This window comes from Cupressus sempervirens, chromosome 5 (assembly GCF_028749045.1).
Source record: "Cupressus sempervirens isolate cs-2001-9-10 chromosome 5, ASM2874904v1, whole genome shotgun sequence".
In the NCBI taxonomy this organism is placed as follows: Eukaryota; Viridiplantae; Streptophyta; class Pinopsida; order Cupressales; family Cupressaceae; genus Cupressus; species Cupressus sempervirens.
In genome coordinates this window covers 411,337,994-411,354,220 of record NC_143122.1, presented here as the reverse complement: position 1 = coordinate 411,354,220, position 16,227 = coordinate 411,337,994, and the positions used below count along the sequence as shown (strand labels likewise).

At 33.5% G+C, this 16,227-nt stretch overlaps 1 protein-coding gene across 1 annotated transcript; it reads right to left on the bottom strand.

Annotated features, from left to right (window-relative positions):
* Positions 1–2,339: 2,339 nt before the first annotated feature.
* On the bottom strand, positions 2,340–4,123 carry LOC149556544 (uncharacterized). Its single transcript, XM_089830856.1, has 2 exons — positions 3,088–4,123; positions 2,340–2,919 (listed from the first exon to the last, which is right to left on the bottom strand). Exons 1-2 carry the CDS (start codon positions 4,000–4,002, stop codon positions 2,818–2,820), a joined length of 1,017 nt encoding a protein of 338 aa, XP_089686982.1. The 5' UTR covers positions 4,003–4,123; the 3' UTR covers positions 2,340–2,817.
* Between the last annotated feature and the right edge of the window lie 12,104 nt (positions 4,124–16,227).

Sequence of the window (16,227 nt, the reverse complement as noted above, 5' to 3'; positions counted from 1 at the left end):
ATTGGGTGATTTGGTATAGACACAAGCTAATGTTCTATAACGTGAAGTTAACACTTCTATATTGGTTGTTGGCTATTGAATGTCTCTTTGCCTTCACAACCAAGTTTTGGATGCAAAGACTATCTAAACTATGATTTCACATTGTAATCCATCATTAAGTGATTTGGTATGGACACAAGCTAATGTTCTATAATGTTAAATTACCAATTCTATATTGGTTGTTTGGCTATTAAATGTCTCTTTGCCTTCACAACCAAGATTTGGATGTAAAGAAACTATGGTTTCAATTTATAATCCATCATTGAGTGATTTGGTATGGACACAAAGGTAATGTTCTGTATTCTATATTGGTTGTTAGCTTTTAAATGTATGTTTGCCTTCACATGCCAAGATTTGGATGTAAAGACTAATGTCTAAAAAACTATGATTTCACTTTGCAATCCATCATCGGGATCAAAGAGGGATTTATCCCTTGATGATGATAAAAGGAAAACATACAACAATCATATGTCACAAGGAGTGGTATGGACACAAGCTAATGTCTATAATGTGAAATAAACAATTCAACTATGGGGTAAGATTGTAGTTGCTGGTTGTAAATGTATTTCTGCCTTCACACACCAAGATTTGGATGTGAAAACTAATGTCTAAAAAAGCTAAGTAAAACAAAAGTATTTAGGTATGTTTCATTTTGAATAAAATAGCATTTTGTTGAACATTTTACAAGCATTTAAACAACCAAGATTTGGATGCAAAAAGAGTGCATAAGATTTCACTTTGTAATCCATCATTGTGAATTGGTATGGACACAAACCAATGTTCTATATTGGTTGTTGGCTATTAAATGTATTTTTGCCTTCACATGCCAAGATTTGGATGCAAAGACTAATGTCTAAAAAACTATGATTTCACTTTGCAATCCATCTTCGGGATCAAAGAGGGATTTATCCCTTGATGATGATAAAAGGAAAACATGCAACAATCATATGTCACAAGGAGTGGTATGGACACAAGCTAATAATGTGAAATAAAAAATTCAACTATAGGGTAAGATTGTAGTTGCTGGTTGTAAATGTATTTCTGCCTTCACACAACAAGATTTGGATGTGAAAACTAATGTCTAAAAAAGCTAAGTAAAACAAAAGTATTTAGGTATGTTTCATTTTGAATAAAATAACATTTTGTTGAACATTTTACAAGCATTTAAACAATCAAGATTTGGATGCAAAGAGTGTATAAGATTTCACTTTGTAATCCATCATTGTGATTTGGTATGGACACAAACCAATGTTTCTATATTGGTTGTTGGCTATTAAATGTATTTTTGCCTTCACACACAAAGATTTGGATGCAAAAACTAATGTCTAAAAAACTACTATTTCACTTTGCAATCCATCATTGGGATCTGATTTATCCCTTGATAAAAGGAAAACATGTAACATCATATCCACAATAACATTTTGTTGGACATATTTATAGGCATTTAAACAACCAAGATTTGGATGCAACAACTATCTAAGAAACTATAATTTCACTTTGTAATCCATCTTTGAGTGGTTTTTGTATGGACAGAAGCCAATGTTCTATATTGGTTGTTGGCTATTAAATGTATTTTGCCTTCATGCACCAAGATTTGGATGCAAAAACTAATGTCCAAAAAACTACTTATTCACTTGCAATCCATCATTGGGATCAAAGAGTGATTTATATCCCTTGATAAAAGGAAAACATTCAACAATCATACCCACATGCATTGTGGAGTGGTATGAACACAAGCTAAAGGTAGTTGACTGTAAATGTATTTTTGCCTTGACACTAAGATTTTTGTCTTAAAAAGTGAAGTGAACAAAATCAAGATTTAAAATTATAATAATACTAAAAAAGAAATAAAACCATGATCAACATAAGTAATATTTACAAACATTAAAGAAGGCCAAAACTAGAAACATATTATATACAAACCATAATCAAACATGAATATGCTGCTTTTTTATTCAAAACATGAATAATGCAGCTTCATTTAACATATACATAATTGTCTCTGACTACTACTTAAATGTTTTAAATTTTTAATGTTTTTCTTTCAAATGTCAAGTTATACAGATTTTGAAATCACCACTGAGAGATAATATATGAGCAATGTTTATCCCAACATTAATAAAACCCACAGGTTACAATGACGTAATAAACACACTGATTCAAGATTAAAAACGAGCAATGATTCCAGGATTTTTAAAAATCCACGTTATTAAGGTCTAAAATGATTAGCAAAATTATTAAGAACAGGTGGCGTTCAGGCTTAGACCAGGGGCTTTCTGTTTGAAAGTGTACACCAGACAAATAAAATAGCATGTCCGATCATTGCATTTAACCTTTCAAAATTACAAGCATAATAATTCCGTAGGTATCTTGGTACGATCCTTTAAAAAACATTTTATTTTTTTCCGAGCAGAATCCATCTGATTTGGGTGAACCAGTCCAGGTCCAGGTTCCACCATTCATTACAACTCTTTTCTTCTAAATTTCAGTTAAATTTAATCACCATAAAATGTCGCCATCAAAAGTTGAGATGCTCAGAAAAATGAGCATGGTAAATACAAATCTCGGGAAAGTTCAGATTTTTTAGTTGTAGCTAGCATCTGAAAATTCAAAATGTAGATCATGTTCAGCAAAGTGATCACGGAATTCTATTTACCGATACACCTTAGCCAAAATCAAATGGGAGAGCTTAACTGGGTATTCGAGTCGCATTAATGATCTCATATGCAATGAAAAAGAGCTTCATGTGAGAAAATAAACTTCAACATTAGAGCAAAATCATCCTCTGGATGTTATTTGCTGCAGTGCCCCCGTTGATGGCGGCGACATCACTTTATTGCGAAGTCTGCTGGATCTTCGAAGGGGCATATCTGCTTTGCACTGAAAACACAGAAGAAAATATACTCAGTAAACTAATGATCACAAACCTTCAGAAAATCGAATACCCACATACTCAGAACAAATGTGGAAATCCGTGATTTGGAAAACATATGAAGAAATCAGAAACCAAATGCAGAAAATCAAGCTTAGTAAAGGAGAGACATTTACCTCTCTTGAACGAGCTCTGTCACAGGATGAGGAAGAGCCCACAGATGAATCTCGTTTGACCAGATTGTGGGTAATTGTAGACATACTTTTTCTTCTGGTGTTTCTCACAAACACCTGAGTTTCATCTGAAGGCGACAATTTCTCCACTGAACTCATCTCTCCTACAGAATACTCGAGCTCGAGCTTAACATTGAGTTCAGAAATAGGCTTCCAAGGTTGCGGAGAAGCCCCTGGGGGATTCGAACTTGTGGAAACTGATGGCTTTAGGACACCATCATTTTCGCACTCTATTTCAGCCGGAAATTCTTCAATGGCAATTTCCTCAATAGAAGTGAAAACCCCCTTGCTCTGTTTCTTCCGAGAAGAAGAATAAATCACAACCCCAATCACCAACACTGCTGCAAGTGCACACCCAATTGCGAAATGGACATTGTCTTTATTTTGAAAAACAGCGTACACAGCTCCCGGGACTCGAACCCGGGTTCTGAGTTCCTCCAGGACAATGTAGACGAATCCCGAGATTCGAACCCGGGTTCTGAGTTCCTCCAGGACAATGTAGACGAATCCCGGGACTCGAACCCGTGTTCTGAGTTCCTTCAGGACAATGTACACGAATCCCGGGATTCGAACCCCTGTCTTCAGATCCACTAAAGAAGCGAAATGCAAGGGAAATTCAGACGATCCAGGAGCGAAAATCGCTATAAAAGAGGAGATCATGAAAAGCAGCATTGCGCTCGTTTTAACAACGCTTGCTTTCAAAGATCTTTCGTGCGCTTCCTTCTCATCAAGATGAAATTTTTCGTCCCCGAGAGGGGCGAGAGTCGAACTAGAGACCTCGGCCTGCATAGTGGGTTCTGAAGATATACAGCTGGTAGACACGCTGTCTTCTTCCTGGTATTCTTTGCCTGTGCCCATTATGCAGTGAGACTGTCAAAAGCTGCAAAAGGAACAGAGAGGTGAAAACCTGGTAGGGCGAAAAGTGTGTTCATGCAACTTTAAATTGAAAATGAATAGGGTTTGAAGCAACGGTCATATTGTCAACGGATCGATTTCCACTCCAGTTTTTTTAATTAGTTGCCCGATAATATAGTCGTTGGAATAAGCGACGTACGCGAAATATTAATTAGGTGACCTCCAAATCACGTGGTCCGCATCTACTTGGATTATCGGGGGAATGAATTACAACAGATCGACGGCAGAGTTTGAATTTTATAGTTCTTAGAGAAACTCTTTGCCGTTGATGTTGTGTACTATTTTCTTAACCAATCGCTGGAGTTAAAGTTGCTTTAACTCACTGACAAATTCTTGTCCGTAGGGACATGGAAAGTCTTAGCTTGGGATGTCATGAAAGGCCGAGATTTTATGGGGAGTCAATTTTATGGGGAATCCGCGGTTTTCTGATTGAGCTCTAGTAAACAAGTGGAAATTTGGAGGAGTCTCTTTACTTCAAAGTCTCCAAAGTGGAGAGTGGAGAGTGGTGACTAATAGCTATAACTTACCATACATAGAAAATTATAGAACCCTTAGTCTGCGTCTTGTATCTGTTTTTTTTTTCTCATCTGTTTACTTTCTCGATTACTATTTGGTGGTCTGTTGGTTCTTTGCTTCTTGTTCTGTAAGTTTTTACTCTGAGAGACCCTTTTTGGTCTCCCATTGGACATTAATAAATTTATCTTATCTTATATTGTTGTAAAAAAAGTAGTCATCTTATGAAGCATTATGAAGGGAAAAAAAAGTTGATTGACTATTGGTAAGTATGAAACCTATTAATGAGTTTACTCCTTTAGAAATAATTGAGAGGATTGGGTGTGGACTAAGGCACATGTTATTGAAATGCAATATTGCAATACTAGTATTTCATTGATTTGTTTCTAGATTTGATTGTGTTAAGATTTGTATCATCAACGTTTCCAATAGAACAAGAGATGCTATACTAGTAATTGTTGTCCATTTGATAAATAAATTATTTAAATATAAACTAGGACAGACATATTATGGTTAGTTTGATATGTTAGATTACTTTTATATAAATGCAATATATAATATTTCAATTGTATATATATTAATATATTAAAATAAGATCTAATTTAATATAGCACTTTAAATTTTTCAATATATTAACATATATTGAAAAATTTATAATAGTTAACATAGAATATGAATTTAAGAATATACTTTCATATGTTTTATTTATTATTTTTAATACTATGAATCTAAATTCTCATAAAAAATATTCTAAAAATAAAATAGATATTGAGAACCTCACACTCAACAAGACTTGATCCTTGGTGAACTCATTAAAAACCTTTTGATTTCACTAGTAGACCAAGGGCACATTAACTATACAAAGAAATTTCAACTTTATCATTCATAAAAACTTCCTTCTATAGCATCCAAATTATTCCAGTCAATCAAAACAACAATAAATCTTAATAAATTATAAGGTTAAAAATTTCACATGTTTAACATTATAAAATTAAACAAAATTTGAAAAAGAAATCTTATGATTCCAATAGAAAATAACTTATTATTAACATCTTACAATGATTGAATTGATGCAATTATAGAAAGTACTAGCAATAATCTTCCCATAAATTTTTCTTGGGTGTAATTAGGTAGAGGGGTTGACAATAACATAGGTTTTATTATTAGTTTCTATCAAAACTGTATCCTTAAATAGACACTAAGCTAGTTCTTTTTTACAACAAATAGAATATCTCATGATAAATTCTATGTAATGTTTAAAAAATAAATTGATTAAATTTTGAAGATATAATATTATAAGGCTATTTTTAATTCTTGGGTGGTGATCTAGAGGTCTGCAAAAACATGCACAATTTTCAACTGCAAGAGACACATGATTTCCAAGGTTAGATCTCTAGAAGTAGAGTGGTATTGAGGCGTGCAATTCTTAGATTTATCATCTCTGTAGGAGGTTGCAATTTGAAAAGTATTAAAATGTACACTTGAAAATTATGGACATTATATTTTTTGCATGCAAGTGAGAGGCATACAATGTTGGTGGATTATGACATGTGGATTTTAATTATAGGAGATAATAAAAAAGGAAGCATGTACAAAAAAATATAGTTACATACAATTTCTTTTTATGTAGGTTACAAAGCATGTTGGTGATGTTGATTATGGAGAGTTGTGGTGTTTTCATCTTTGAGTTGTAAGTTAATTCTATATTTTAAAAGCTTATTCAAATTTCTACATATCATTGTATATTCAAGTAGAAGTTTTCAATCTAGCTTTGTCATAGTGATCTCTAATATGCACATGCCCTACACTCATTCTAGTCTAGTAGATGAGATCACATTCACAAATTTGATTGAAGATGTTGTATGTATCTTTAATGTTCCCATGTTTCCCTTACAAGGAAACAAGGACATTCTTCATAGAAATGTTTAATTTAAATCACATTTATTAATATAAGCATAAATCATTAGACCGTGTGTGTGTGTGTGTGTGTGTGTGTGTGTGTGTGTGTGTGTGTGTGTGTGTGTGTGTGTGTGTTGTATCTAAGAGGCACAGTTGTCAAGCATAGACTTCAAACTAAATTGGTTTGGTTTAAACCTTGCTAAATGAATTTGGGAAAACATTGTGAGGAATTCATCAAAATGGTTATGCTAGATATCTCCTACAATTGAAATAGTCCAAGATATAGTGTTTCTTTCATGTTTTTTTTTATCAAACACTTGTTGCATATTTTTTATTCTCCTACAATTTGTGTAATCACTAATAAGGACACTTCCCTACAACTATTACATTCTAGAATTTATATTTTATTACACATTATGCATTTCTTTGTCTTTCTCTGCTATCCTTAGCCTAGAACATACTTACAGAATACTTATAGATGCATCCCCTTTCATTTAGGTTATTACCTATGGGGAAGAGAATTTTCCACCCTTGAGATTGCCTTCTTACCAATGAGGAAGATAATTATCCACTTTGGAGATTAATGGAACCTTAAGGGCTGAATGACCCATTGACAACTCACTTAACTAGTGTTCCAATGGCACATTCAATAGAAAGAGATAAAATGTTTCCCTTAAAAGAAAGGAGATTAGGGATTAGATGGTGTCATCTGATCCCTTTTTATTAAGGGTGACATCTAGTCTCCTTTCTATAGGGAAAATAATTTGCCACCCTTAAGATTGCCTTCTTACCAACGTGGAAGAAAATTTTCCACTATGGAGATTAGTGGAACATTAAGGGATGAATGACCCATTGAAAAAAGATGAAAACTCTCTAAGCAGTGTAACGCCCCGCTAAGGGATCCAAAAGAATTAACCTAAAGTTTCACTAAGTTTGCTAAACATTTTTTTTTTTTTTTAAAGTAAGAAAGTATAACATACACATCAAACACATAGTAGCGGAAGCAATAATATGTAATCATCGACAAACATACATTGCAAGTTACATTTCTTAAAGATCCCAAGACATTGAGTCACGTTTAAATTTAATTAATTCTAAGTCTAACAAATATCACATAAATATGAAAGAATAATCAGAAGTCCCATGTCCATATTATACATTTGTTCTGAATGCCACTTGGCAAATTAATTCAGAATGCTCAATCATCCACTATACAAGTCACAGGGTATGAAAGGCTTAAAAGAATATACATATGTAAAGATCAAGATACAACATCCTCAAATCCATGATACAAAGTAAAGTAAAAATATATGAAACTATTCACCATACATGATACATCCATACATCCATAATGATAAAACATCTATCATAAAATCTAACCATCCATCATAATAATCCAAGAACTTAGTGAAGGTAAATGCCAATCACGAAATCTCCAGCCACGGTGACCACGGAACGGATCTTAATGGTAAGAGTAAAAGCACTACCACCCGACCGCGTGGAACCTAAATGGTCCACTCCCACCGCGCTGAGGAGATAGTCTCAAGTCCCAAATAGGATAACAAAATCGATAATCATAAGTACTCTCTAAGTCCAAGAAATCCTATAAGTATGCTAACTCAAGGGTTCCTAAAAAGATCGACATCTAAATCCTAGAGGTACCACAAGACATGTAGGAAACCTAATATGCAAGCGGGAAAGTGTCATCGCAAAAGTCACGTAGAAGTTACCCGAGCAATCCCTTAGGAATCCTGGGTCCCTACTGATCCCTGCGGCCACTAGTATCCTCTCGTACTGATGAGGCATACTATGGAATGCAAGGTTGTAACCAAGCGTTCTCTCTACCCCATCCTAGTCTGTACTAGCACTCAAGGCATGGGAGAGAACATACAATTATCTTATTAGGTTCATTTTTCCTTATTTAGTGTAAATGTTTTCACTTATTAAAACAACTTACAATGGGTTACTCCAGGCAGCCTCTTAGGGCCCCGATCCCCATTGCAAGCCACTTCCCAACACTACACATAGATAACCTACCCTAGGCTCATGAATTCATAAATCAAAGAATCATAATAAAACCACCTCAGTCCTATACAAGCAACTGAAAAGACATCATAAAAGATAAGCCACAAAACTACATCAGTTCTTCATGAGCAACAGATAAGCACCAAATAATAATCATATGACCACGATAGTTCTCTATCAGCCACTGAAGGCATCAATGATAAATCACAAAATCCAATGGTTCTCCAATGAGCAACCAGAAAGTATCCCAATAGTAAATTACAATACTGATCGAAGACTCCAAAATGGTCAAGTCAAAACATGACATCATCAAGAACATAACAAACACTTCAGTCCTCTCAAAGCGATTGGAAGTAACCTAAGTATAACTGATCGAGACTCAAAAATGATTATCAAATATAACTGATCGAGACTCAAAAATGGTTAAGTTAGGTATCACCTAAACATACACCTCAGCTTCACACAAGGAAACTAGAAAGCAATAACAGACAGTAAATACATCCATCATAGAGCATACCATCACATTACCTTGGTTGGTTTTGAAAAGATTGAGAACAAATCACCATATCATCACAATCGCATAACCCTTGAGCCTCTGGTAACAACCTATAACTAGTCAACATCTAATCAACCCCGAAACACCCCAAAGCATAGACAATAATAGAAAACATAATAGTCTAACAGTTTGGATTTGAAAACGTGCAATTGAGTTAAACATTAGACTTTCAATTTTTTCGTTTCAAGGTATGATTCAAGTTCAAAAGATTTCTAGATTACCCTACAGGTTGACTCATTCACTTGTTCGAATGAAACTAGAATTACCCTCCCATCATGTTTTAAATCAATAACATAATTCTACAATCTTATCAAATAATATCTATTAGTAATTAACTTTAATTAAACTACTTTTAATTAAATTAATTAATAATTATTGATCTCTATACTTGTATTAATATCTTCATTAATTATCAATTTATTAATATATAACTAAAAGCTTATTAATAAATTGATATTTACAAAACTTCTTTAAAAATGCATTAATAGATAAATTATTACGTGTTAATAAAACTATTAATGAAACATTATTATATACTAATAAAGTTTATATATATATATATATAAAAATCTTTTTAATAATTAACACAATTCAAATAATAATTAAAATTTTAATAAAAGTTATTTAAAAATTGAATTGTAATCATGCATCATATAATCAAACTTTTTTTTTTACAAATAAAAATAAAATAAAAAATATATATTTAAGTGATTCCTTGAATCGCTACGGCAGTTTCATATACTGTCGGCCTGCTGTTGCAGGGTATTGCTGCGTCAGCAGCAGGGTACCTACTGTCGCAGCAGTACTGCTGCCGCAGCAGTACCTACTGCGACACACGACAGCGAAAGGACGGGTGGGGGTGTGGGTCAACAACCCCCCCATATCAATATAAATTTTAATTTAATTAAATTTTTTTTTTTATTAAAAATATTTTATCATAATTATTATGTTTGTCAAATAAATTTATTTATTTTATAACTTTATACATATACTAAATTTAATCCTTTCAAATATAAATTTATTTATTTTATGAAATTAATAAGAATTTAAAATTCATTTAAACTATATATATATATATAGTTAGTTTAATTTGATCTCCCCATTACTTTGATAGAGGAACTATTGCCAACTATCCTAATTTTCAAATTAGAATTTCGTTTTTAAATTCGAACCCTTCCCAATTCGATCATGTCTTCTTTAAGCTAGAAGATGAGGGTTCCTAATTAAATTTATTTTACTTCTAAACATAATTTAACAATACCCTATCGTAGATACAGAACCAAAGAACAAGAGATTCATGCAATGAAATCCAGAGATTTGATTTTAACACTCACGAAGAAGACAGGAATCTCAAATTGCATAATTTAACCAGTGCTCCAAGAACAAGACCCTACCTGGTCCTGATGCTAATATGAAGTCCCCGAAACTGTGAGAGGATTTGCTTTTCTTCAATATCTTTCCTATAATTCTCTTTCTGAAATTCCCTTCCAAAATTGTCTCCCAAAATTCTTGTCTCTAAAATTCTTTTCCAAAATCGCCGTCCAAATTCCTCTCTCAAAATTCTCCCCCATCAAAATGAACCTTTCATTGATAATAAAGGGTTCTCCCCCCTTGGATCGGGGAACTAACTTACATTCACCCTAGGAGAACTCTGTGCTTGCAACCCTTAACTCCGTATTAACTTTTTATTAATCTTTGTTTTATCTTTTAATGCATGTTAAATGAATTAATAAATAACTTTATTTAATTTTCCTCTTGACTTCTATTTTAAATTAATTTATTACTTTAATCTCATGTGCACTTTTAAGAAATTAAAATAACATTATTAATTTCTATAATTTAATCTTTTAATTTATTACTCAAATTTAAACTCATGCTTAGATCATGCGATCTAAAATCCTTTAATAATTTAATGTCTTTCAATTTTTAATTATTTTAGAAACTTAATTGATAACATATTTAATTAATTTAAATAACAATAATATTTAGCATTTATTTAAAAATGAACTCCAAATATATTATTATTAAATTAAATAAATATTATCCTGTTCTAAATTTATCTTTGAACTTTTATCTCTAAATTTAATTCTTTTATTTAATTAATTTCTCAATTAATTAAATATTAAAGACATCATATTAATTCTCCATTAAATTAAATCATTAATTAATCTTTTAATTAGACTTAATTAATAGAAAACACATCAAGGACTCATATAACAACATACAAAAACCCATCATAGAAAAACACATACTAAATCAAACAAAAAGGATTATAATCTCGAAATTACATCATTTGATGCATTCAGAGGGTACTTAACTCAGATACTTGTCCTAATTATCAATTAGGGCAATTGGCTAAAGGGTTTAGGATTTGGACTTAAGAGTTTATCTCCCCTCTCTTACCATTGAGACAATGCAACAGGGTACGCTCATCCCGGCAATTCAGGGAAGTCGATACTCGGTACCTGCAACCTGCATAAAATCCACGCATGTACAAACACAATATTCTAAGCTAAACAGACAATGGCAGGAAGTGGTGCATCGTGTAGATCCCGACTAGCAGGTGACTACGACTCCCTTCCTTAACCACATCAGAAACACCATACATAAATAAAATAAACATGCACACCATACACATGCACTATGGGGTAAGTATCCATAAGAAAGCACATGGAATAATAAACCATCTAACTAATCATCATCGATAACTGAAACCATTGAATAATCATCATGCATGCATGAAATATAGAGTACCAAGTAATCTCATCATATAGTAAACTGAGTGTAAAACAATATATGATAATCTCTAAAATAATAATACTAATCATCAAACATAAATTGGCCTAAAAGAGTTTGGCAAGGATGACAGAAATGCGACTTAGGGGTAGGCACTACAAGCAGTAGTAAAGACATTTTACGCTACTTTTTTGGCGCATGATTCCTATAATCACCTAAAAATGGTCATCTAGACTATTAGCCCCCTTCTCAGCATTTTGGCTAAATTAATTAGTCATTTTCTTAGACCAAATTGCTAAAAATCAATTAATTTGATTATAATCTATAGTTTGACTATATGGTTCTAAGTCCTTATTTGATTAAAAGAACATGTCCCATTTTAATTAAATAAAAGGCCCCATTCTTCTAACCCACTCAATGTGCACACATAAAGTACTTTTTCTATTTACAAATGAAAAGAAAAGGCTTTTGTCTCTCATGAAAAGTCAACTCCTTTTTCATTGGTTGACTTTCTCTTACACATGGATCATGCCAAAAGTTAACCCCCACCCTTGATTGTCCACTTCCTTGATCTTGATCTCAACCATCCATCTACCTTTAAAAGAAGAGCTCTCTCCTTATCAAAGGATCCACATTCTTGAGTATTCTTCTTCTTTAGGTTTATTGATCATTCTTCTTAGAGCTTGTGGAGGACTTCTACTTCTTGTCTAAATTTTCTCATCACCATTTCATTAGCTTAGATTCATCTTGCATAGTAGCTTAGTTCATTTTGTAGTAGCTTAAATCACATAGTTTAACTAGCATTGGTTGTTGTAACACTCTCATTTTCTTAATCTAGTTGCATTTTGCATCTCATTCTAGTATATATCACACTTGCATTGCATATTTGAGGAACTCCTTTTGGATATTTACATTCTTGTTCTTGTCTAAAGAACCTCTCATTGCATTGTTTACTAGCAAGGAATGTGTCTCAGAGCCTCAATTGAGAGCTATTCATATTGCTTTAAACACTTCCTTGCACTCCATGGATAGGGAGCTCTAGGCCACCATTCAAGAATTTCAACTCATGGGATCACTTGGATAGAAGGGTTTAGAGTGGTGCATATTTCTAGTGTACATTTTTGGTGCCCACCATGGGGCTGAAAACTTTGGTTTTGCTCCTAATCTATATTTTTTCTAGATTTTCTACTTATTGTTTGCTCTTTTATTTTTTTACAGTCATAAATATCGGGGATACTTTCTCAGTATCGTATGATATTTTTCAGCATTGTTAGGTGATACTATTCCAATAAAAGTATCGCATGCCCATACTAAACTCTATGAAACCAGTATAGTAAGTTATATCACATGGTTATAGGAAAATATTTTTGCATGGAAAAAAAGTATCATACTACTATACTAAAAAGTATCATACAATACTCTTCCAACATAAAATTTCGCCCAACCTGAAATTGCTTGCTGTTCAAATTCTTTGATCATTTTTTTAGTCTGTTGTTGTCTGTTCATCAAATTTTTCAAGTCCATTGTAGTCTAATAGAGATATTTTTCAGATTTCATATTATTTTTAGGACTAACTCATGTTGGACTAATGGTTGTGCTTGTAGGTTTTTGACCTAAATGCTTGAATATTTACCTTTAAAGAATGCATGTCAAAGCTTCAAATGTAAAAAGCTACTAAAAGTTGTTTGTAGGGCTACCTAAAAACATAAAAACCAAACAAGTGCTTGTATTTCCATTATTTTTTGTGTGGAAATCCTGGTAATTGTTCATTTTCATAAGAACATAAGACTTGTAATTATAGTCTCTCAGTGGTAGGAAAGTATGCTCTTCACCCTTGTGGTGAATCAGAAATCTTGACCCACCTTTAGATTTCAAAAGAAAGAGGATTAATTAAATTTGTTTGACGTGCTTGAGGGAAACGATTGAGATAGAAGAGTATGCTCTTCACCCCTATGGTGAATAAAAATTCTTGACTCCCAAGAGTGTATCTGATCTATTTTAGTTTAGAATCCTTTAGAGGGCCTACTCTTGAGCAATCAAGAGGAATGACCCAAGAAAGGACAAGCAAACCTGGCTATTCTGACCCACCACAAACTCAAGGCTATGAAGGACACAAAACCTTGGTAGATGTAGTGTTTGTCTTTTTTTAATGTGAGTACTTGTTGGATTGGGACCATGAGGAAAATGGTAGGCAAGAATGCTTAAGGTACTCTTGTGACCATGAGGTTGATTACCTACCGCAAGGTGGGGTGTCCCATAATTGTGTGCAAGAGGAACATTATGAACAAAAGCCATTTCTAAATGCTCTAAGTTAGTAGCTACCTTATTTTTCTGCTCAACTCTTTGGTGCAAGGATCAATCCTAATGGATTACCTGAATCACCCTAAGATTTTACACTCACCATCTATGTTCCTTTGGTTATGCTTATGGCATCTCCATGACAAAGTCAATATCTCTTGTGGAAAACCACTTGGTGTAAGGCAATTGGGCACTTAGTGTGGGCCAAGTTTTTGAGTAATGAACCTTTACTCTTAGGTAGATATGATTGGCAAGTGATTTCAAATGTACTAGACCTGTGTAAACATTCTTGTAAATCAAGTATCTCGTTAGCATTAGTAGAAATCTATTCTGATATCACAAGTGTGTGTTGGCAAGGTTGCTTTGTCACTTGTTCAATTGTTTGAGACATGCAAATTTCCCTTACTATTTTCAAAGCATGTTGTTCTTTGACAAAAACTAAGGTAGCATACTATCCACATAACATTCTAGTTTGAAAACATTTGATGGTCAACCTGAAACACAAGTTTTTTTGGTCAAAACTGCTCTTTTTCACAATTTACTGGCATACTATTGTATGACTGTTGGACAAATACTGTATGACATTATTTTCCTAAAATTGTATCGCTTGACTACTATAAGGTCTATCATCTTCCTATAGTGAATTTTATCACACTCCTTAAGGAAAAGTATCACCTTAGGAAAAAGTGTGACTTGGTTACTATTAACTCTATCATATGATACTTTTTGCTATCCTAATATTGCCTAGCTCTTTGAGAAGTACCACTTGGTTTCTATCACTTCCAAAATAGAGTCTAAATTGCATCTTAGTTGATCTAGGGGTGTCGTCACTTCATCCTGCCTAAATTTGGTCAAAAATATCCATGTTAGGTACTATTCTAAGTTGAAAAAATGGGTTTAGTCTATAAAATGTAAGCTAAAAATAATCACTAATGGTCACTTGTCAAAATCTAATTACATTTCTATGCTAGCTAATTTCTATTGAGCTTCTTGCTCACTCTCAGCTCAAGTCACTAGTGTTGTAAATTCTTAAGAACTCTTGACAAGCCACTCACTTATTCTATCTTTGACAAGTGATCATTCTTGACCTCACAAGCTTAAAATCTAAAACACTTCTCTCATCCTAATGCCAATTGCAACTAGGTTCCAAGTTAGTAAAGGTAGTCATCCTTCTTTTACCTTCAAACAATTGAAAATTCCAAGTAGACACCCTTGTGGACAACCTTGTCTGGAGGATCCCATCTTTGATGAGCAACAAGAAGCTAATATATGGCATTACCCACTCTATAGCTTTGAGAATCCATTCAATACACCCTTTGATACACCTAGGGGTGAAAATAGTGTCCCACTCACCATACATCCCAAGGAGATAAGACATCTCTTAGAAGAACAAGCACAAGAAAATGAAAGACTCAAAGAGGCCTTATGCATAACCACTAGAGAAATAGTTTGTCATCAGACCGAGTCTAATGCACACACAAAGATGAAAATAGGCAAGCCTACTATAGTAACCCATTTGATAACATCCCTCTTAGTGGCAATGATGGAAACAATACACCTCCTAGGACTCCTAGAGTAAATGTAGGAGCATGCCCATCACCACCAATAAATTCACAGTCACACATGAAAGGGAAACCAATGATAAAATCACTAGTGAAGACTTCATGAGATTTCAACAAGACGAGGTTGCCCAAAGGCTAATGCTCAAAGCCTTGGAACAAAATGGGGACCAATACTTTCAATACATGGAAGCAAATGTATGGAAACTCCCTCAAGACTTTGGCGTGCAAAGGATAATAAAAAAATGAGAACCCACTAAGGCTGAAATTTTGAGAGAAGAAATGCAAGAACTTAGAAATCAACTTATACAACTACAAATCTCCAAAGAACAACCTAAAACCTCCTTTATTGAGCCAATATGTGCTCTTCCTTTTGATAGGAGCCTTTACATGCTTCCATTTCTTAGGGATATAGAGGTTCCCAAATATGAAAAATATGATGGAAATGGTGACCTTGATGATCATGTGAGACACTTCTATGCTATTAGCATGGACTTTATGCACGAGGACACTTACCTCATGGGGTTGTTTCCAAGGAGTTTAAGAAGACAAGCCATGTAATGATTTACAAAATTGACACTC

Coding starts and splice junctions, on each gene's coding strand:
- LOC149556544 (XM_089830856.1), bottom strand. CDS start 4,002: ATGGGCACAGGCAAAGAATACCAGGAAGAAGACAGCGTGTCTACCAGC. Junction 2,920..3,087: donor ACAGAGCTCGTTCAAGAGAG/GTAAATGTCTCT, acceptor CTGTGTTTTCAG/TGCAAAGCAGATATGCCCCT.